General features: G+C 39.6%; 1 protein-coding gene across 7 annotated transcripts; it reads right to left on the bottom strand.

The window, feature by feature from the left end:
* Positions 1 to 269: 269 nt before the first annotated feature.
* impdh1b (IMP (inosine 5'-monophosphate) dehydrogenase 1b) lies at positions 270 to 18,968 on the bottom strand. 7 transcript variants are annotated; one of them, XM_030719991.1, is made up of 16 exons: positions 18,427 to 18,968; positions 10,706 to 10,804; positions 10,443 to 10,520; positions 7,479 to 7,527; positions 6,212 to 6,313; positions 6,051 to 6,125; positions 5,460 to 5,666; positions 5,259 to 5,346; positions 4,967 to 5,166; positions 4,563 to 4,653; positions 4,338 to 4,433; positions 3,723 to 3,866; positions 3,450 to 3,594; positions 3,208 to 3,351; positions 3,030 to 3,113; positions 270 to 2,134 (listed from the first exon to the last, which is right to left on the bottom strand). In XM_030719991.1, exons 1-16 carry the CDS (start codon positions 18,636 to 18,638, stop codon positions 2,113 to 2,115), a joined length of 1,836 nt encoding a protein of 611 aa, XP_030575851.1. In that variant the 5' UTR covers positions 18,639 to 18,968; the 3' UTR covers positions 270 to 2,112. The 7 variants fall into 7 exon arrangements, with proteins under 7 accessions (XP_030575851.1, XP_030575854.1, XP_030575855.1 ...); XM_030719994.1 differs by lacking the exon at positions 18,427 to 18,968 and adding an exon at positions 12,637 to 12,889; XM_030719995.1 differs by lacking the exon at positions 18,427 to 18,968 and adding an exon at positions 11,758 to 11,959.
* Between the last annotated feature and the right edge of the window lie 4,011 nt (positions 18,969 to 22,979).

The raw sequence follows: 22,979 nt of genomic DNA, 5'->3' as shown, positions 1-22,979 counted from the left end.
GACCATATTTGATTTAATTTATTTATTTGACCATATTGAACAGCAAAAGCAACTTTCCTCTCTTGAGTGTTTTACTGTAAACATGTTCTGACATGACAGTCCTCAAATTCCCCAAACAGATTTACTACATACTGAGTCTTTTCAGTCCATCTAAAAATAAAATAAAAAGGAGTTTTACTATTTGGATCGGTGGTTGCAGAAGTTACTGCTGTGTTTTGGCAACTCATGCTGAAAAGGCAAAAAACATTTCACAAATATCTGCATTTATGTTTTTTTTTTTTTTAGATGGACCAACAGGACTCAGTACTTGACAACTTAAGACAGTTTATAAACCTGAATTACAATGTTAAGGTGAGGAAACTGAAAACCAGCAGCAGTCATTTCCAACTACAGGTATATAATCCTCCATATACTTTCACTTACATTATCTTGCAATTCAGCCCAGCTGCAAGATCTTTGTCAGTGAACCCTGTGTGGGTGTTGTACATTAGCATATTAAAGAAAGCAACTCTTACAATCCAGGACATCTTATTGGGGGGGGAATGGGGAGGACATCCTGTATGAAAGTGTTAGAAAAGCCTACTACTACATAAGCTAAATAACAACAATACCGTTTTAAATTAAGAAAAGGAGTCAAGAAGGTCTGTAACATTATGCATTTCAATGCAATTTCACTTAGTCACACTGCAGCTGTTATCCATCCCCATTTCAAGGCATATCTCCGGTGAAAAGACACTTAAATCAGATGCTATAAACTCACAGAGAAACTATGCCACAACGTGAAGAGAGTAGGAATGAAAAAAAAACTGAGGAGTGACTTGTTGCACCAATTTTGGTTTTTAACTTACAAAAGAAGAGTGTCAAAGGAAGTGTAAATACACTCGGCAGTATGTATGCAATTAAAGCAGAATATAAATACAGCCATCTCTGGCTTAGTGAAAAAGGAAAAAAAAATGCATATCAAAAACCCTTCATGCTCAATTTAAAAGCCCCCCCCCCCCCAGTCTATACAGGTTTAATATAAAGCTGTTTTATCTAAAAGTATTCAAACTATGGGCAAAGAAATTGTCAGACTATTTTTGATTGACACATTTTAATGTCTTCTCTCTTAAATATACCTGATCTTCAGATTTTGGTCCCTTCCTTGCTCAACACATTAACACTACACATGGAGATGGGAAACTGGCTATTTGGCTCAGTCTGTCAGTATGAGTATCCATGAAGATAAAATGTTGGGAGGTCTGAGCTCCATCTACTGCTGACGTTGAAGGAGACAAAGTTGACAAGATGACTACCATGGCCAATATTGTGACTTCACAATACACTTAAACAAATGCTGAACTGTAAGAGGCTACTTCATGTAGCGTATACCTGTGATGATGTTTGCTGCGATTGACTGGCACACTACACAGACAAGTGTTTGTCTTGTTCCCTGCACACATGACCTAGTCTGTTTAGTAAGTGGGATGTTTGAGGCAACTCACAGGTTGCTGGTAGACCTCAAAAAAAATATATAAATAAAAAAAAAATAAAAAAAAAAAAAGAGGGGAGGGGAGGGGGGCAAAAGGGATGCTGATGGGGCCTGCACAATGGGTGTTGTCAACTAATAGTAACAGGACAAACATAATGCACCTTCACTTTCTTTGTCCTCACACACACACACACACACACACACACACACACATATCTCACAAATTCAAGCACACTACTCTTAATTCATCCACTCTTTTCACTCACTACCATCAACACGCACACAAAACTGGGATTGGTCTGCATACTTGTGATACAGGTGGGTATGTTATTCCAAAAACCCTGATGCTCCACTTCTTAAGTGCAAAATCCAATGTGTTTGGAGAATTAGGTGTCACTGTGAAGATTCTCACTTCACTACAATACCCCCCCCCACATCAACCAGTTGAGATCAGAAAGAGAGCAACAGTGGATATGGCGCTGCAGGGGGCAGAGAGAGTGTGGTTGGTGGTGTGTATTCTAACAGAAGTGGTGAGTTAAGATTTGGTCACTTTGAGATTCAGTATGTCCTGTGCACCGGGTGATCCACACACACACACACACACACACACACACACACACACACACACACACCACCCCTGTTCAGTAAAGCCGCTTCTCGAATCTGCGGAGGCAAAAAAGAAAAACATCAAATCAGCAAATGGAAACCAGTTCATGATAAGTTGGGGTGACTGAGAAACTGAGGACATGGCAGTAGCTTCTTGTCAATCATGCTTTAGCGTCCCATTTTTTTCTTAATGGGATCGCTTACACTGCTCAAAAAAAAAAAAAAAAAAAAAGGAACACTTCATCAGATCTCGATAGGAAAAAGAAATATGCTGGACTTGCAGCAATTCAAAATGGTACTCAGTAGGTGTAGGTGTATGCTGGGAGACACAGCAAACCTTCCAGCAATGGCATGTACTGATGCACCATCCTGGAGGAGTTGGGACTACCTGTGCAAACTCTGTGCAGTCCAGGTATCACCTCATGCTACCAGTAGTGACACTGACCCCAAGCCAAATGCAAAACTAGTGAAAAAGTCACAAAAGATGAGGAGGGGAAAAATGTCAGCAGCCTTCACCTGTATAACCATTCCTGTTTAGGGGGTTGTTTCACACACACCCCCCTCCCCCCTCAGTGCACCTGTTGTTAATTACATTAATACCAAAGCAGCTAAAACTGATTAACAACCCTCTCTGCTATTGAACTGACCAGATCAATATCCCAGAAGTTTAATTGACTTGATGCTATACTGATTTAAAAGTGTTCCTCTTTAATTTTTTAATACTACACAAACTCCCAAGTGACTGAAATCAAACTCATTAGAAAAATGTTTGAGCAGCAGCATCCTACATGCTACGTAAATTTTTGCTGTCTGCTGCTCCTTAACAAGAACGAAAGTTTAAGGAAGCGCTGCCTCTCTTTTACACAGTTTATACTCCAACACAGTGGTCACAGGAAGTAACCAAATATAACTAGATGCAGCAAAGACATTCTCCTGTGGGTTTTTTACTTACGAATGGAGTCCATGAACACCACCCTCCACCTGTGCAGATAAGGTACGCTTCTCAAACTTCAGCTCTCCAGAGTACATCATGGAACTGACAAGAACATAGAAGCACTGTCACACATAAAGAACATAAAAGCATCTGTATCATAACCTTATAACACAGACACACAAACATGTGTACTCACCGGAGGACAGAGAGACTCTTTGCCCCAATGTCCTGGCACCCATGTTGGATTCCTGCTATCAGGTAAGGTGCAAACTTGTGGATGGAGCCCTTGTCCTGAACTGAGCCTGACACACCCTGGGCTACCTTCACCTTGTCACCCTCACTGTGAACAGCACATCACCCAATTAATATTCAGCCAACTGGATCACAAGATTACAGCAGCTGCACTTGTAAATGTGCTTTTAATGACCTCATACATACCTAAAATAGCGTTTCTGACTGCTAGTGCTTTTCTCCATTGCATCCAGGGAGCCCATGCCACGATACTTTTTCAGCCGCACACCATCTGCGAAGAAGTATTCTCCAGGAGCCTCAGTCGTGGCCGCTAGCAAGGAGCCCATCATAACTGGAATGAGAGCGAATCATCTTTGTTGTGACAGACAGCTCTACTGCAATGAAGTCTTGATATTTCTAAAGCCCTGTATGAAATCTTAGCTTCAGCAAAAATGCATGTCACCATCTCTTTAATCTCACCAGTTGATGCGCCAAGAGCTAGAGCCTTCACCACATGGCCCACAGTCTGAATGCCACCATCAGCAATGACTGGCACACCAAAACGCCTAGCATACTCTGCCACCTTGTACACAGAGGTCCCCTGGGGTCGTCCGCATGCCATGACTGACAAAAAGGAAAATAAACGTATCCAACATGACTGTTAGATCATATTAAAAAAACACAGATGATGATGATGATGCACAATTTGGGACACAAACTGGCCAAAATGCTGCAACACACCTCTGTTGTTTTTTTTGTTTTGTTTTTTTTAATCGTTTGTTTTTGGTATAAACATGACCCAGTCTGAACATGAGACCAGTCCCCATGGCAACACAGAACAGAGGCCTTGGCAAATCACCATGACAACTAGGAGTGGTCTCAGGGTATTTGTTTCCACTAGCAACTGATGGCCTTTTTTCCTCTTGGCATTAGCGCACAGCCAGAAAAAGAACAGGTATAGCAAGCAGTGATTTTTTTTTTTTTTTTTTTTTTAAATCACAATTATTGCCACTACAGTGAAGTTGTATCATTCTATCATGGTCCCAATATTATTTTCTTGGTCACTGCACTGAATAAACAGGGAAAGTGATCTACCTTCTTGTGTGATGCAGATGGAGCCACAGCCCATGCCGACTCTCAGAGCATCCACACCAGCATCAATCAGATTCTTGGCCTGGGCTGCTGTAACCACTGTAGGAAAGACGCAAGAGTGAAAACAGTCATGAAATGTGTGCAAAATTCTAGTTTATTGTGTTGTTTATGTAAGTGTTTATGAAGGAACAGCAACATAATACTCACTCCCCTTCCCAACAGACTCACCATTTCCTCCCACCACTTGTAAGTCTGGATACTTCTGCTTAATATAATGTATCATGCCAATCTGATACACTGAGTTGCCTTGTGAAGAGTCCTACAATTAAAAAAAAAAAAAAAAAAGTTGTTTGTTGTACCCTTTATTTAAATTTGTGAATATTAATAATTCACAAATTTTAGTTTTACAATCTGTAGTGAAGTAATCTAAATCTTTAGTAAATAAAACCCCTAAAACATAAACTTAAATACTTTCTCATAAGTAAGACTGACAAAAACTAGATGAAAACAACCAAACTTATTCAAGAAATTACGCTTTGCTATTGCAGGATGGGGTCAAAATGTGACCAGTTTTAATGCATCAACCAAATTCCAACTATAAAAAAAATAAATAAATAAATAAAAACACCAACCAGTACGACGACATCCACTCCAGCTTGCACTAGCAGGTCCAGTCTGTATTTGTCATCCTCCCTGGTGCCAATAGCAGCGCCACAGAGTAGCTGTTTGCGTGAGTCTTTGGAGGCTAAAGGGTACTCCCTGTTCTTCTTTAGGTCTGTTCTGGCAATAATTGCCACTAGCTCATCATTATCATTTACAATGGGAAGCTTGCCTGGTTACAGAGAAAGCAGCAGTCAGGGTATAGAAATACATTAAAAGAGAAAGAAGTCCAAAATCTAATCAAATACTTTTTCTATAATTCACCTTTTTTGCTGCGCTGCAAAATATCATTGGCTTCTTTTAGTGTAACACCAGCAGGAGCCACTACCAGCTCCTCCCTCTTAGTCATAGCCTGAGAGAAGAGAAGGTCAAGGGAAATATAATCAAGTGAGTAATGGCAGTGCAACAGTTTTTTTTTTTTGTTTTTTTAAATAACAGTTTCTTAAAAATTATGAGAATACACACCTCCTCCAAAGGTTTGCCATGGTCTTTCTCAGAAAGGAAGTCAATATCTCTGGAGGTGACAATGCCCACCAGTTTGCTGCCCATTTTTCCTGTCTCTGTGACAGGAATACCAGAGAAACCGTGTCTTACTTTGGCCTCAAACACATCCCCAACTGTGTGGCGTGGACTCATAACAACTGGGTCTGTAATAAAACCCTGTTCAAACCTCTGGAAACCAAAAGAAACCAAAATAGCAATTGTTACTTTACAAAGTATTTCTGTAATGCAGCAAAAGCAGCACAAGCCCAGATCACCACACACAAAAAAGAAAAGGAAATAAGCAGCAGCAGCACAAAAAAAAAAAAAAAAAGAAAATTAACAAAAGCACACACACACACACACACACACACACACACACACACACACACACACACACACACACACACACACACACACACACACAACACCATTACCATAGCCTACATAGGGACAAGATGAGACAACAAGAAGAGTCAAGGGGTATGGCTCACATGACAGGTGAATTAAGTTGGTTAAGGTTAGTACTGTAGTCCCTTTAATTTGAATAATTATTTGTACACAGTGATGGTTTACCTTGACCTTGCGGACCTCATTGGCTTGGAATTCTGGTGTGCAGTTGTGGTGAATAATGCCAATGCCTCCCATTAGCTAGCAAATTGAGAAAACAAATTAGATTTGGCTTTTCAAATAAACAATTTGCAAAAAAAAAAAAAAAAAGATGTTAAGTTTCTTACCGCCATAGCAATTGCCATGGCTGACTCTGTGACAGTGTCCATGGGGGATGAAATGAGAGGGGTTTTCAATGTGATCTTCCTGGTCAGTGCAGACGTCAGGTCCTGAAAGACAAGAAACGGGGGATTTGACGTTTTGCTTGTGGTCCACCAGGGGGCAGAATGACCCAAGTTCCTATGCTCCCACTGTTTCTAACCTTCCAGATCTGCCACCAAAAGGACATAATGTTAATTTAAGCAAATGTTTATAACAGTTGTAACCAATGGAGAAAATTTTAAGTTAAAAAATATATATAACAACTTGAGCTTTAGATTTAGTTCATGCAGGATATGAAATGCCTCTAAATTAAAATATACACTTTATGATTTACTGTACCAATACTGAAAGTCTGATGGACTGAAACTATGTTGTTCTTATCAGGGGTAGAAACCAGACACTGTCTGGAAAAATGGAGATGAGCCACACTACAGTCTCTAATGACCAGGTTTACCTTTACTTATCACCAGTTCCCACAACAGCCAGCACATTCTGTTTCTGTCCACTGACAGACTGACAATAATAACATTCCTTGCACATGGGAAAACCAGCAAATTAGCTCAACAATATCTGACACAGACATAAACTATAAAGACTGCTTGCTTTGTTTCTCAGAGGTTGGTGAAGGCCAGAGAAAAGACCTCACACCACATCACCATTTAAAGAGCACAACTGCACTAACCTGCTAAATTCAACAGAGAGGCAGAAAAGCATGTCAGAAATACCACGACCTCAAAGAATGTCCCAAACCACCACCCACCCACCCACACTACTTCATGTTCCTATCCCTCAAAAAGTATTCAGGCTCATTTACTATTCAAGGTTGTGCAAGCATTTGTATCATTTAAGCTTGAATAGGCTTACTATCCTGAGGAAAAACTAGGGCAGACCAAGACTCTGCGGAGAAGACAAGTAGCCCAACACAACATGGCAGGCAGGCAAATACCTCTAACTCTCAAAGAAACAGAAAGATTAGTGATAAACTAAATTAAATCCCTCAGAAATGGACGAAGCAGGAGAGAGGGATTTCCTCTGAAGCCACGAGATTAACTCTCCCATCATCTGCTGCTAGATGAGCAACTAACCAGACACAAATGTAAACACAAGGGTGAGGGAGCAGCCAGTGGGTAACCACATTGGGCAAAAATAGCAAGAGACCAAATGATGCGGACAGTTTTAAAGGGCAAAAACATGACTCAAAGTGCACCTCCTTCACACGTGTACTCTACTCACCACTTCGTCTGAGGTAAAGTCAATGAAGCCAGGTAAAATCAGGAAATCGCTGAAAGAGAAGCAAAATGCATTTTGAGGTCTAAAACACCACACTTCATAAAAAAAATAAAAATTTCCAAGAAACAGTGACCCACATATTTTAGTGAAGATCCATAATAGTATGCCCAAGAAAACCAGGGTAATTAAAAGATTTCACAATTTTAAGGAGTATCTCAACACAAACAGGGTGTACTGAACAAAGATGGGCTAAAATTTTAAGTGGTAGAGATAACAGAACTATTTAGATTAGCAAAGAATGTGAATAAGATCATGTCTTATAATAATCCAAATATGTTTTTTTTTTTAGTTGGTGATTTCAGAATTACTCCTTTCATTCTGTGTAATATTTTCAGCAAGGACAACCCTGCAGTTTAAAGCCCATTTTTGGACACTCTTGCACCTCATCATGGCTTCCAGAAAATTACAAAGTGGCACTGTGGCTGAGTACAGACACCAAGTGCAGCTGGGTGCGTACTCTACTTGGTAAAAAAGCTACTGCTGACCTCTTTTCAGCTCCTGGCCTGTATAAACACAATAAGAAACAAAGACGAGTGAAGCAGTGAGCGCCAGACATGATGTGTTTATTTTTCAGCTTGAGTCTGTCTGTATTTTCTGGGGTTTTTAGAGATCTGTGTGGGGGGAAAAAAAAAAGTGCAGGGGACAAATGGAAATATGGAGGAATAAGTAAAGCTTTATACATCCAGTGAATGCTGAAGGAAACTATGAGGCAAGAATAAATGAAACAAGTAAAGTGAGTCTAAATGGGAACAGGAGTATGAGGGTAGAGGGCTTTGCCTGCCCTCGTTCAAGAGCGCAAATCCCACAAGCAAAAAGTCCAAGGCACATCTGCTATCATTTAGCAGGAGCCACAAACCTCAGCTGCAGCAAACAGACTACACCTTCTGACTTGGGGTCAGCAGTAACTAGGGACTGCTGTGTTGTCTTTGACTCCTAAAGAAAACAATGGCTCAGTCATACCTTATGGGTTTCATTTGAATGTTAAATGTAAACAAATCTGTGATGCTAATGGGAGTCTTTCAAAGCAAAACCACAATTGGTCTTCACCTGCCAGCTCTTTCCCCCAGCACTGAAGTTATTATACAGTTGTATCATCATAGAATTTATCTGCATCACATTTTTAAGTCTTTGTTTTCAGGTTTGGCCTGAAAAGATTTTGCTTCAGTTCGATTTCACAACTCATTTGCTGTTTTGTTTCATCGGTTTCAGTATTACTCTCTGCCATCATACGGGTTGCTTTTATGTTTGGGGAATTTGGAATCAGAAGAACCTACAAGATTAGACATTGTGAAACAAGGATTTGCAAACGCAACTCTGTCTCAAACACGTGCACCAATTTGAGAAAAAAAAAAAATACAGCGTGACAGATAAAAATTTTTATATCAGTCAAGTTTTATTTAATCACTGTTCCTTATATTTCAGTGAAAAGTTATAATAGTATGTCCACGAAAAACTACATGAATGACTGTTTTTTATTCAATAGCTTTAATTAACTATAATAACCCTGTTCGGTACAAAAGTACTTACAGTACTCTGTGCCAACACCCAAAAACATCTATTATATTAAAAGGGAACACCTGTTATATTAAAAAGGATTTGTTACAGGTAACATCTGTTTATCTGAGTCACCTCCCTTTATTAAAACTGTCAAGCAAAAAAATAAAATAAAATAAAATACAATACAACATGTCATTATCTGAAGATCATGTCATCGTGCTTACAACATTTCCACAATTTGGCTGATTCACCTGGGGGGTAACAGTGACTACTAGTTAAATTTACTCCATTATCAGGCTGCGGGAGAATGCTGCCATACAAGTTCTCCTTACCAGTTTTAATATTTACAGTCTTAGGGTTTTGTGGTGATTTAGAGACTAAATTCGCAAATGGAAAGATTTTGAAAGTATGCACTCCACTCCAACTGACAAAAGTACACACATTTATATAGCTTTAATTATGTGGTTTAATTAAGGCCTACAGTTCTGTCTAAATGGCAGTGGCCTCATATTTAACCACAGCAAACAGCCCGTTTGTGTCAGAAACCTGCACTGGAACACAGACGTGTACAGAAATGAATCTGACGTATTGAATAGTGTCTGAATCTAAAAATCTCTTTCATGTCTTGTTCAGAGCAAGATTGCTGCATCTTGTAGAGCAGGAAGCTGCTACTCAAAAAAGCTGATTCTGTCTTCCTGCACCTGTGTATCAGTTTTTTTGCGTGACTATTTTCTCCAAGAAAACATCTGCAGTTTGTAATCAAATATTTTACACATGGGGAACTATAAATGTTGAATCAGCATCTGTCTGTACTGCATTTATTAGGAGGTTAAATGACTAATCTGAATTTTGTCCTCACCAATTACCCCTGAAATTCACATATCAATTCAGGCAGTCACATTTGCAACCTTTCCCTGCACATGTAATATTCCTGCTTATAACGCAGTGGTTCTAACGACTAATATAGATTTTTTAAAAAGGTAAAAGCACAGTACTGTAAAAAAACAGGAAAAATGCAGCATGAGCTCATCTATACAGCCTGTCATCAGAATGCCAAGCAGGGGAGAGAACTGCAAGAGGTTAAAAAATAGCACTTTTATCAAAAGTATCTGTGCTAAAGTGCACAAGCTGACAGGTCGTGCACCTTGATTGGTTGAAGTTAATAATGCAGCCATGTCCCCTGGAGGCAAATTTCATTCCCATGACCCAAATCAAGTTAAGAATTTCACAAAGCCCTATATCTACCTTCTGCCTTCATGCACCTCAGTTCATGAGAGTTTTGGTATGGTTTGTTGCAGTCAAAATAAATTTGCTGTAGAAGGACAATCATTTGCTTCCCCTTTATGAATTCACCATTTAGAGAGATTAAGGACTTTCAGTTCGAAGGTGACTTTTTTTTTTTTTACTCACTTGTAAGTCAACCCATCTCCTTTAGAGCATAGCTCTTCAGCCGTTTGACCATCGGAGACAACACACTGTTGGTCAGATCTGCCGGTTCAAAATGCGTTGGCCATTACAAAGCACTGGTGCTTACACTCCACCCACCACTTTGCAGAGGATTTAAAAATGAGGAAACTGTACTTTGAAATTAATTCAGGTATTTTCAAGAAAAAAAACATTAAAAAAAACCAAAAAAACCAAAACAAAAACATTTGCAATGAAGGGAAACTTACTTGTATGTAAGACCACCTCCAGTAGAGAAGAGCTGCTGTGCCGAGAGCCCATCATCAGGGACGTAACCTGTGCCACCACTTATCAGGTAATCCGCCATGCTGCCAAATGACAAAAAAAATAGGCAAACTCAATCAGCTGTTTTCAAGACAACACTAAACATTATGATTATCTAGGGAAGGTGTAATGATGCTCTGCAGGAAGGCTGCACATCCACAGTGCAGGTAGAGCTTTTGGTGACCTTCTCACAGGAAGGCATAACCATAGCAACATCAACATCCCCCGCAAGCCTCGGGTCAGCGCGCCTGCGTGACAAGTGGAAAATACATCCGTTTCCTCCATAAATAACCCTGAACTAAACCTACAACCTTGCTGGACCTATTTAAGATCACTTTTTAAACCCACGCTACTGATAAGGGAAATACCACAATTTTAATAAAGCTCGCATGTGTAGAAATAATTTGTGCTGGAGAAAAAGCATTTTTTTTTCTGTATTACAAATATTAAATCTGTTATTTTTTTAATACCAAATAAAGCGCACAGGGGAATAACACAAAGCAGGTAACGGTGCTTTAGTCCCCACACGACCGCGTAAGAAGAAAAACATGGCCGAGTGACCCACTAACATATAACCGCTGTACCTTAGCTAATCATGGACACTTTTGATTTTTCAGGAATTACATGCAAATATAGTAGAGTTAAAAGTTCTGGATTAAATGTCAGAGGCGCCTCAAACTAAAGTGCCATCTCTACTCGAGCAGTAGCGTTTACTCCCCTAGTGACCTACATTATCAGCTGCTAGCAAACATTAGCTACTCATGCTGCACACCAGTTAGCAAAAACATAGCATGCCAGACCTGCCTTTGTTTGTATAGAGATGCGGCCACGCAGCATCCGTGTAATTTTATCCATGCTAATAAGCCCCACGCATCTCTTAATTTTCAGAAGCATGGTTAAATGCATTAATCACTTGATTAATGCATTTTAACACTCGACCATCCATATCACAGTATTTAACAAGTGTTACAAGAATTAGTTTCAAGTATGTACTCACCAAGACTTAGCAAACGTTAGCTAACAGGTAAACCGACGGGAAATGTGACTCTAAAGGGTGGCCAAAAGCGTGGTTAAACCACGCCGAATCAAAGACTGGTCCTCATATGTGGTAAATAGTCTAATTCCTATATCCAATATATACCCCTTTCTGTCAAGAGAAGCGATGCCTTTTTGGCTGACTTTTGAAGCGAGTTTGGTGCTCAGTAATATATGCTGCGATATCTTCCAAAAGCATGCGAGTGCATGAAGATTGTAAGACCATATCTAACATTTTCAGAAACGTAAAGTTGAGTTGTGTACTTGCAGCTAATTACCACTAACCATATTAAAGTTATAGGAATAACGCGGTTATTATTTAACATGTTCACAGTCACTCAACGTTAGCTAGTCTGTCGAGTAAAACTATTAGCTTGGAGTAATAGTAAAATAGCACCAACTAGTCTAAGTCTTATAACCACGAGTGTTTTCACAGCCAGCTTGCACATATACTAAACAACAGTGACTAAATCAGTCGTTAAAGTGATGTTTTCCCAAGCGTCACAATTAATTTTAGGTACTCTCATGGATTTTAATGTTGCCTCATGAAAATTACGTTTGCGTGAACAAGTAGGTATCCTGCTCACTAAACAATAAAACTGCGTGTTAATAAAAATAACGCAACCCGAAGTTTTCACGGCATCAAAGACCATACGTTGCAGACATGTGGGGGAAACCGTTAGCATTTAGCATTAGCTGTTCGGCTTTTTTGGCTTCGCTCATGGAAAAAAAGTCTCCCGGCACTCTAAAAACCAAGCTTTTTATATTTTGAAAGCGATTTAAGCAATGCACCTTCTTTGCTAAGGTTAACATCTTTTCCTAGATACAGTTATCTAGCTACCTCATTGAGCGGATGCCCACGCCGACCAAAAAGGAGGCAACTTTCCAGCTGTGGACCGAGAGAAATTTAAACAGAAAGCGGCGACAGATGCAGCTTATTCCCGTTACCTCGAAGGATAAACAGGATTTAAAATAAAAAATAAATAAATAAAATACAATAAAACAGCAGCCTTTTGTGGCTCCAAGATGTAAAAGTCAGTAGTGAAGCCAAACAAGAAGTGATTGCCTGTCGCGGTCTTCAACCAGTGCGTGTTGGTGTTTTATATTAGCAGTGGCGTCACATCCCCTCTCCCCTACAGGCGGGTTTAACCCTCTATATCCTGGGACCCTGAAACCAGGACCACTGGAGTCAAAAGTTTTCGTCTTCTTTTTCTTATCACGTGACAGCTTTACTATACTGAAATGCAATCAGACTGTTCTGTTATCACTAAGTTTGTCAGTCTGCTCCCAACAAAATTTTAAACACTGCGTGACAGTGTTTAAAATTAAGTGTAAAAACCATCCCCTAAAAGAACCCAATTTTTTGTATTGCTTGCAAAATCAAGTCAAGTCAAGTCAAGTTTATTTATAAAGCACATTTAAAACAACGACGTTGACCAAAGTGCTGTACAAGATCTGTAACCCCAAGGACTATACTAAATAAAAATAAAAATATATAAATAAATAAATAAAATAATAAAATAAAAATAAATAAATAAAAACATTAAGAACAATAAATAACATAAGAAAATTAAAAATTAAAACGTTTAAAACAAGTACCATAAAATACCATAAAACAATCATCTAAAAGGAGGTAGCACTGCAGCCAAATGCCAAGGAAAAGAAATGTGTTTTTAATAGAGATTTAAATGTGTGTATCGTCTGAGCTGTGCGGATATGGAGAGGTAGATCGTTCCATAGCTTTGGTGCTGCTGCTGCAAAAGCTCGATCACCTCTCTGTTTTAGTCTAGTTTTAGGCCTCTGTAAGAGCAGCTGGTTCGATGACCTCAGAGCTCTTACAGGGGTGTGACAGTGAAGCAGCTCAGACAGATACAAAGGTGCCAGTCCGTTTAAGGCTTTAAAAGTAAGCAATAAAATCTTAAAATCGATTCTAAAACGGACAGGGAGCCAGTGAAGGGATGACAGGACTGGGGTAATGTGTTCATGCTTTTTTAAACCGGTTAAAAGACGAGCTGCCGCATTCTGGACTACCTGCAGGCGGCGCACAGATGATTGATCTATGCCAAAGTACAGAGAATTACAGTAGTCCAGGCGGGAAGTAATAAAAGCATGAATAACTTTTTCCAGGTCCTGCTGCGGGAGATAAGGTTTTACCTTGGCAATAACTCTGAGTTGGTAAAAACTGATTTTGGTAACAGCACTTACTTGCTTCTCCATTTTAAAACTACTATCTAAAATGACACCCAGATTTTTCACAGCATCACGACAGTGAGGAGCCAAATGACTCGGAGTGCCAGAGGAGTAGCTTGAGGGGTCAAATTTACCAAAGCATATGACCTCGGTTTTGCTTTCATTAAGATTTAGGAAATTGTTTCTCATCCAGGACTTGATGTCACTTAGACAGTTCAGCAGGGGTTCCCATGGATCTCTGCTGTTCAGTTTGATGGGCATATACACCTGGATGTCGTCAGCAAAACAGTGGAAACAAATATTATGTTTCCTAAAAGTAGTTGTGTGTAATTAGCAAAATATAGCGCATTTGTACACCATTTCCATCTGTTACCTACTAATTGTTGCAGCTACATGGCAGAATTATGCAGCCAGAGAACCCTGAATGGTGAAGGATTCTCAGTAGTGCGTGCTTATGAAATTCAACGACGTAAAAGTGAAAGTCAGGTGGCTAGGCAGTTCTTTAGTTTGAAATCACAAATGAGTACACTGAGTCCCTAAATCAAGACTTTTAATGCCTTAATGTCCTCAACTTAGTGAAACATTTTGTTGAATATAAGCAGCAACACTGGCTACATTTTGGTCACATGTAAAGGTTCTTAACAGAATTAAGTGCACTGAAAGACCAGCACAAACCACACTTTGTTCACATGATAGCATTTTTAGGAAGTGTACGAACAAACGGCATGTACTTCAACAGACTGTAGCTCAGGCTGGCTATGCTGACTTAAGGAAAGGCCCTTTTTGTGCTTATGAAATGATCTTTCCGTATTTATTATTAAGGAATGCAAAATTCTAATGCTTGCAAAAATTCACTCTCTTTTCTAATACCTTATTGTATGCAATGTAATATTAAAAAGTAGACATGAAGTGTGTATACATAGTGTACCTAGCTGCTTTCAGTTCCAAGAAGAAAAGCAAGTTCAGCTAGTATGGGAGGATGTCCTACTCAGAAGTAGGAAATTAAGCTGCTCTAAGCAGCTTAATAAACCTGTGTACATTCACGTTACTCAGTTTTAAAGTAATGTGGCACCATCAAGCCAGCAGCATGAATGTTTGGCATGAAATCACTTTTGCACACTTAAATATATGACATATATGTAATTATCTTGTATGCTCTGAAAGGGAAGAAGGAAACATTTTACAGTAACCCAACACAGGTCTGGTGCAGTCAAAACATTTTGCCCATACATGACTTCACCAGCCTCTAGAATGTGTCAACTTATTATTATTATTATTGAATGTATCCCAGACATTCAGTAAACAGTGTACAATACCGAATTATGATCACTTTAAGCACTTGTTGCTGGCACTTATGCACCCGACAGCCAAATATGCGGCTAATCGTCTATAACTGGGTGATAGAACTGTATGTCAGAAGTTAGTGGTTCATTCATTTTAAACTTGTGCATTCAACATAGCGGCGGTGTGTGTTACATGCATGTTTACATAAGTCAAGCCTACAGCAGTTCTTACAAACTTTGTGAAGCCTGCAGAAATGTCTCTATTTCTGTACAAATGTGAACTAAATCTTCAGATAAGTGGATGAAAAGAGCCCGATTAAAAGAATTTATCAAAAGAATGTGAACCTTTGCTTTTAGCATTTGGTCGTGTGACTCTTGTGCAACAATAGCTACAACTGAATGTTTGCAGTAATTGTTGATTAGTACTGCACATCAGTTTAAAGGGATTCCTCCATATTCCTCTGTACCAATAGCTTCAGAATTGGGATTTTTGGGGTTGCCTTTAACTTTAGGAGCCTCCCCAAACATTTCTGTTTGCTTGAGATGAGGATTTTGACTCGACTGTTCCGTATCATTAACTTTCTTCTCGTCTGACTGTTTTTTAGAACTGGTTGTCGTCTTGCTGTGTGTGCCTCATTCTGTCGAGATTCCATTCAGATGTCCTTACGTTCATTCTTCCATCAGTGAAAACATGCTGCAGCTAAACAGAGCAGCCAAATCAGGCCCAAACAATGACACTCCCACATTGTGTTTCACAAAGTGTGCAGTATTCTGTCCTCTAAAAACCTACAATTTCTCATTTAAATCACAAAAAATAAAAATTCTATTCATACAACATTACTCTAATAGTGTATGGCTTGTCTGTGTCATCTTTGGTCTTAAAAAACAAACACTGCAGAGTGCTAATCACTTTATCTTTGTTGCCCTGCCATGCACACTATTGTTGTTCAGTGTTCTCCCAATAGTGGACTCATGAACATTAAAATAAGCAAATGTGAGATAGGGCTTTAGAAGTTTAAAATGATCCTGAGTTCCTTTGTGATGTAGCTCAGTAGGTAGAGCAGGTCACCTACTGATCAGAAGGTCAGCGGTTCAATTCCTGGCTACTCCAGGCTACATGCCAATGTATCCTTGGGCAAGATACTTAACCCCAAGTTGCTCTCCGACCGTCCCATCGGAGTATGAATGTGTGTGAATGATAGTTAATTAAAAAGCACTTAGCTTAGCAAAACATGGAAGTGCTTGTATGAATGGGAGTGCATGGGTGAATGTAAACATGTTGTAATAGCGCTTTGAGTGCTCATACTGAGTAGAAAAGCACTATATAAGAGCTAGTCCATTTACCATTTAAACACCTTATTCTTGGAGCAATATTTGCTGGACAACTATTCCCGGGGGTGGTGAACAATGGCCCTAAATTTCCTTCATTTGTCCTCCATGTGTCCTGCTGTTGATTGGTGGAGTCCAGCCACTATAGAGATTGCTCTAAAACTTTTTCCAACCTGATGAGTTTAAAGAATTTTTTTTTTTTTTTTATAAGTCCTCAAACTCATGTTTATGTAAAGATACAATCCTAAAAACATGTTGTGAAGCTCACAATTTGAAAGGGCAACAACTCTCAAAAACGGATTGATTTTTCTCTAGTTTTGCTTTTTTGCCAGTGTCCTTGTCATACTGGTAGCATAAAATGGAGCCCCTTCAAGTTGCACCCATAGTCCAGCTCGTCCACGATGACACATCCATACATACCATCACAAGAATGCTTGCTGTGTCTTCCAGCATAGTCTCAAGAGTGTATACCAGGAGACAAGCCACTACACGAGTGCTGGACAGGGCCACAGAATGGCTTAAACCCAGCTGCAGGCTGCTATCTGTTGTTTTCTGTGAGGAGGAACAGGAGGAGCATTGCCAGAGACCTACAAAATGACCTCCAGCATGGCACGAGGTTCTGATGTCCTTTAGCAGCACCTGTGCCCACAGCCCAGCACTGTGCAGAACTGACAGTGCTCCTCCTCGCACATAGGAGCCATGGGTCGAAGCCCTTTTAAGGCCTTATACAGCTTTTCTTGTGTAACAGCCAAGTATCACTTCCACACTGTGTAGGGAGACACAGCAAACCTTCTTGTGACGACATTTATGGGTGTGTCATCCTGGAGGAGCTGGACTAGTTGTGTAACCTGAAGGAACCAATAATAAATAATAAAAGTAAATAAAAGCAAAACAAGAGAAAAATCAGCCAGGAGGGATGAGCAGAGAGCAATCTGTAGCCACAAACTGCAAAACTATTCAATTTATTCATGCAGAAATACAGAAAAAAGGTTGAAAAAGTTTAAAGCACCACTGTGTAGATATTTCACATTCACAGAATATTTACAGAGACAGACAGATATCAATAAACAATACAGAATCGCGTGGCATTGCCTGAAATCCACAGTCCTCCTTTGTCCTATGTTAATCTAAGATGAGGGTTGCTAGATTTTAGTGCCAAGGTGACTCAGGGGGATCCATTTCCCACTCTGTGTTTGTGTAAATTAAATGTGGGTCATTACAGATATGGGTCAGTGGTTCTTTTACGCTCTGTGGCTATTCTAAGCACTTGCTTTAGCCTTGTTTATCCTCTCCGCAGCATGCTGCTCACGCCTGCTTTGACGGTGCATCAAAGAATTGTCTGTCTGTGTGTGTGTGTGTGTGTGTGTATACGAGGGGCAGAAGGACCAGGTTAAAAATAGCATCTGAAAACTTATGACAAGCCATTTTCGTTGTCTTAGAGCCTGCTCATAAATTCAATGTTATCTACATGGCCTTCATCATTCAAAGCACAGGATTTAACTTCAAATACATTTGCAAAGTGTGTGTGGACATGTAAACTGACCCAGCTACATGAAGGTAATTTACATTGGTAACCTTGGAAGCATGCAGCCTGTGAAAGTGAACGGAAGCCACATTATCTTTTTGATTTTCTATGACACTAAGGGTAACTGTAACTAAAATGTCATTTTTCTCTTGCAGAAGAGAAATGTGCAATAACAAATAGCAATATAAACATTAATATAAGTAAACCTTATTATAAACATAAAAAATAGTTGTATTTTAATTAAAATACTGTCTAGTTTTTACCTGAAGGTGCCCCCCCCTCCAATTCTTTCCCAGTTACTTACCTCTCTGGGCCTAGGCCAGCTTGGATCCGTGTGGCTTTGTATCTCTGAGCTGCCGTTTCATGACCGTGCGAGCTTTGCCGGACATAACGTTCCCCTTCCCGGGATGAAACATTTGTACATGAGCACTGAGTGTCTCCTACAAGTCTTTGATAGTCTACCTGCTGGCTCTCGTTCTCTCCTTCTCGAAAGTGCTCATACCCAAACCCCTCCATTATTTGTCCAAGGTCAGATTCAGAACAACAGCCTTGCGATTAACTTTAACTTACAGTATCAGAGAAGATATCCAAGAGTTGAAGGTAACATTTAGGCCAAAACACCCTGAATTTATGTGAATGTCATCACCCAAGTTTAGTAAATTTAAGGAGTTCCAAATGCCAATTCTTCATTTGTTTCGAAATAATTTATTCTGAATTCCATTGTGTCTGCTCCATTTTCTGGAATGCTGCTTTCCAGCCATGATATGAATCTGGATATAGGTATTCCCACAGAGGTAAAAACAGAAAAATCCTTCTCAGACTACACCATCTGTCTGTGAACTAAATGCACCTGCCTACAAAAAGGCTCCAGCCACCTCTAGGCGTGTCAATAGAGGGCGTCACCTTGGAGATTCTCCCGCTGAGAGGGTGTTGCTGTGGAAATGATGCCAGAAGCAGCACTTTGTTGTGGAGTGGCTGTTGCGCAAAGGTCTTCGAAATCTTACTGGAGATTTTCTGTCATCGGGGAGGAGGGCAGTGGACATTATGGAAGAGCACAGTGACAGCCCCGCACTGTCCTCATGTCTGGGATTGCCCAGTCATTGCCCTGAGCATTGAATACAGGTTGAATGGAATGAGTGGTACTGTCCTGCTGAGTGCTCCGTGGAGCTCTCTTTAAGTCTTGCTCACTCTATGCACTGGTTAATACTGCTTTCTATCAGCGGCACCACGTCACGTTCACAAAGAGGATTTCAGAATTAGACTGAACAGCACTAGAGCGAATTGCTTGGCAAAGAGAGCAACACATTCTGTAAAAACGCAAACACACAGCAACATTTATGGAAATGTTTGGCACAGACAGCCTCATAGAAGGTAATAGTTTGCATTCCAGAGCTATCAGTCTGTATATAAAAAAAAAGCTTCTGTGTAATCATTCTCCTTGCTAAAAAAAAAAAAAAAAAAAATAGTCAGACCGAGGTCAGACTAGCAATATAAACCAACATTTATTTGTACCTGAACACTGCAGAGCATAGATTGCACAAGTTTAAGTGTTGCATAATTGCTCTGAATGGTTTCAGAAGTATATTGCTTTCAAATCATTATCCCACATAGCTGCAAGTGCATTAGGTTTGTCTTGCCACTATGAAGTTGGTCGTTTTTCAAATAGCAAAGGGTGGATCTCAAATAAATTTTGTGTCACGTGCATAGTCCAATCTAAATGTTGTGTATCTGGTGAAACCTTTGTAAAACTCCTTTATCCATGACTTCAGAGGGCATTAACATAACATTAACAATAACATGACCACTTCTTTCCTAGCCCTAACCTAACCCTAACATGACCACCTTAAACTGTGTGATTTGTATCTTATGGGGACTTGCCTCATGTCTGCTTCAACTGCTCAAATCAAAAATCTCATTAAAACTGTGATGGGTGCTGACCCTTTAAACAAACAAGCAAAAAAAAAAAGTAGGTGAGCAAAATTGTCAGAAATTGCAATAAAGAATATACAGTCATGTGATAATGATGTTTTCACAGGAGCCCACACTGCTTCACTTCTTTGAAATGAAGCAGTGTTTATGTTTATGCACAGCGCTCTTAAGGTCCCACCACAGCATTCAGTCAGATTAAGGTCTGCACTTTGGGCCACTGCGACATCTTTATTCTTCTCTTTTTCAGTCATTCTGGTGCTTGGGATCATTGTTCTGCTGCAAGATCCAATTTTGTCTTAAGTTTTAGCTGTTGGACAGATGGCCTCATGCTTTGAGTCGACCATGATCTCCTTTGTGAAGTATTCAAAGACTGAAGGATGTCCAGGTTCTGTGGTTGCTTTTAGCCAAACATGGCCGCTGTGTATTATGGCCAAACATTTCCACTTCTGTCTCATCTGTCCTAAGGGCATTGTTCTCGAAGTCTTGCGGTTTGTTCAGATGCAACCTTGCAAAACTAAGCCATGCTGCTATGTTCTTTTTAGAGAGCAGAGGCTTTCTCTTCCAAACAAGTCATGACCTGTAGAGTCTGAGCTGTAGCTCTTAAGGTTTATTTTTGCAGTTTATCTGATGTTTGAGAAGAGTAAACTGTCAGAACTTCTGCTTTCATAGAGATAGTCACGTTTGCTGGTGCTCAGTAGCACTCGGCTCTTAATTGCTATGGAAGGGGTAAGGTTGTAAAAAACTTTTTTCACATGACCGTAGTACTTTTAATGTCTTATAGCAGCAGAGACACAATATATAAAACATTGAAATTACTACTGTATATTCTAAATCTAAAGATATATTCTAAATGCCAGTGTTGCTGAGTTTACTCAAGATTTTGTCTTTATGAAGATAACTCCATAATGTGAATGTATAAACAGTCTTAGGTCCACTCAACATGAATTACACCTGGACCAAACACACACGGAGGCAGTCACTCTCCTCAAAGGATCACCTCCAGGTGACTGACTGTTTGTGACAGTTGGTGAGACATTAAGATGGAAAATCCTCTTAGCCTGTTCTCTGAGGCTCTTGTAAATCCCCCGTTTACAATTCACACTCATCTTCAGCACATGGTGAATACTTCCTCTCAGACCACCCAAACAAATCAGCAAACTGACTTTCAGAATGATGGACACAAGTTAAACATAATTGGTTTGCATTCTGAATGGATTTGTGCAGCGATCCTGCTGCCCTCTTTGAGTGTAGTGCATAGGTGCTTTAGTGCCTGAAATTTATATAACACTACAGTATGTAACAAGATGTTTATCTTTGACAACCAAGTGTTATTTTCTAACTTTTTTTTATTGTAAAACAATAGAAAATGTCCATTATTCATGTCATACTTTGCTTTTGTGGATTTTAGAATGGTTTATTGTCCCCAAAGAGCTACATTGTCTCAGAGTGTTTAGTTGCAAATTCTTCTAAACTCAAAAATTTTGTGTTTGATCTGAACAGTTTAAGATTTGATCAAATTGAATTTTTGTTATATCAGTTTATTGCTTTTTTTCCTTTTACATTGAACATTTTTACCATTCTTAAAAGGCATTTTTGAAGAGAAACCAGCTTGAAAAATGTTAAAAGCTAAATGAAAACCACTAGTGACTGGCATCATATGGGAAAATTACAAATTTATGAAATCATTGTCTGAACCACAAAAGCAAAGTTTTGAGAAAGTTCTGTACATGTAAACAAACTATCAAAACATTGTTTAAACTCAAAAACAAGAAAGTGGAAATTTGTTACCATGTGGAATCTGGCATTAAAGGGTTGCTGAAGAACTAGAAGGATCACACTCTTAATCTCACATGTGCATGACTTTAAGTTGTCCCTCATTTGATTACATTTATCATAATGGATATCATGTGCACAGTGTGGATAGTCATTGACTGGCTGCAATAAATGAGAGTCATAAGACTGAACACATGAGCAACTACTCTATGAAACACTATGATGTGCATTACTTCAAACTGCTGACCTTATATGAATGGAGTAAAGTTATTTTCATGCATTGAAAATCCAAAATTTGTCTCAGAGGATTTTCCTACAAATTATAAATGAACAGCTTTTCCAGGAGAGACAGAGCAGTATTGTGGCTAGAGTAACTGATCAGGTGGTAAATAAGGCATGGCTAAACAAAAAGACAAAAAATAACTAATGTTCACACTCCATGTCCTTAATTTGTAACCATTTTGCATTTTAAAGCTTGCACCAGAGGCAGACTATTTCATTTAATTCAGTTTTATTTATAAAACACAAAATCAAAAGGGTCATAGGTTGAGAGGCAGGGTACACCCTGGACAGATACACCCTGGACAGGTCGCCAGGCTGCTGTTGTCTGCCTTCACATGCCCATGAAGTTGAATAACATCCCATTCTTAATCCATAAGGTTTACTATGTCATTGGCCCACCCTTTGCAGCTATAGCAGCTTCAACGCTTCTGGGAATTTTTGACCATTCTTCCAGAAGCGCATTTGTGAGGTCAGAAACTGATGTTGGATGAGAAGGCCTCAGCATCTGCTGACCCCGCGCTGTCATTTTACACGGCTTATCGCTTTAGGGCCGAGTCATTGTCGTCCCCAGTCGTTTCACCATGTTCTAATACCACTAACAGTTGACGGTGGAATATTTCATGACTCGACTTTTTGCATAGGTGACATCCTATTCCGAGACCACACTGGAATTCACTGAGCTCCACTGACTTGGAAACGTTACTCCTCATCAAAGGCCTTTGAAAGGGTGCTCTGGTACGTCACCCATGATGTCATCTGGGTCTAAAAAAAAAAGTTCCTTTAGCAACACATATGCACCCCAGCTTGGTGATTTTTGACTAACCAGCACAGGAGTTAATCTGTTTTTATTCCAAATATATGGACTAAAATGTT

The sequence above is a fragment of the Archocentrus centrarchus genome, chromosome 23, assembly GCF_007364275.1.
Source record: "Archocentrus centrarchus isolate MPI-CPG fArcCen1 chromosome 23, fArcCen1, whole genome shotgun sequence".
NCBI lineage: Eukaryota > Metazoa > Chordata > Actinopteri > Cichliformes > Cichlidae > Archocentrus > Archocentrus centrarchus.
Note: the sequence above shows the minus strand (reverse complement) of the source record. Positions and strands in the feature narration are given on the sequence as shown.

Coding starts and splice junctions, on each gene's coding strand:
- impdh1b (XM_030719991.1), bottom strand. CDS start 18,638: ATGGAGGGGTTTGGGTATGAGCACTTTCGAGAAGGAGAGAACGAGAGC. Junction 7,528..10,442: donor GGAGATGGGTTGACTTACAA/GTGAGTAAAAAA, acceptor CTTCTCTTTCAG/CGATTTCCTGATTTTACCTG. Junction 4,654..4,966: donor GAGTGGATGTCGTCGTACTG/GTTGGTGTTTTT, acceptor TTTTAATTGTAG/GACTCTTCACAAGGCAACTC.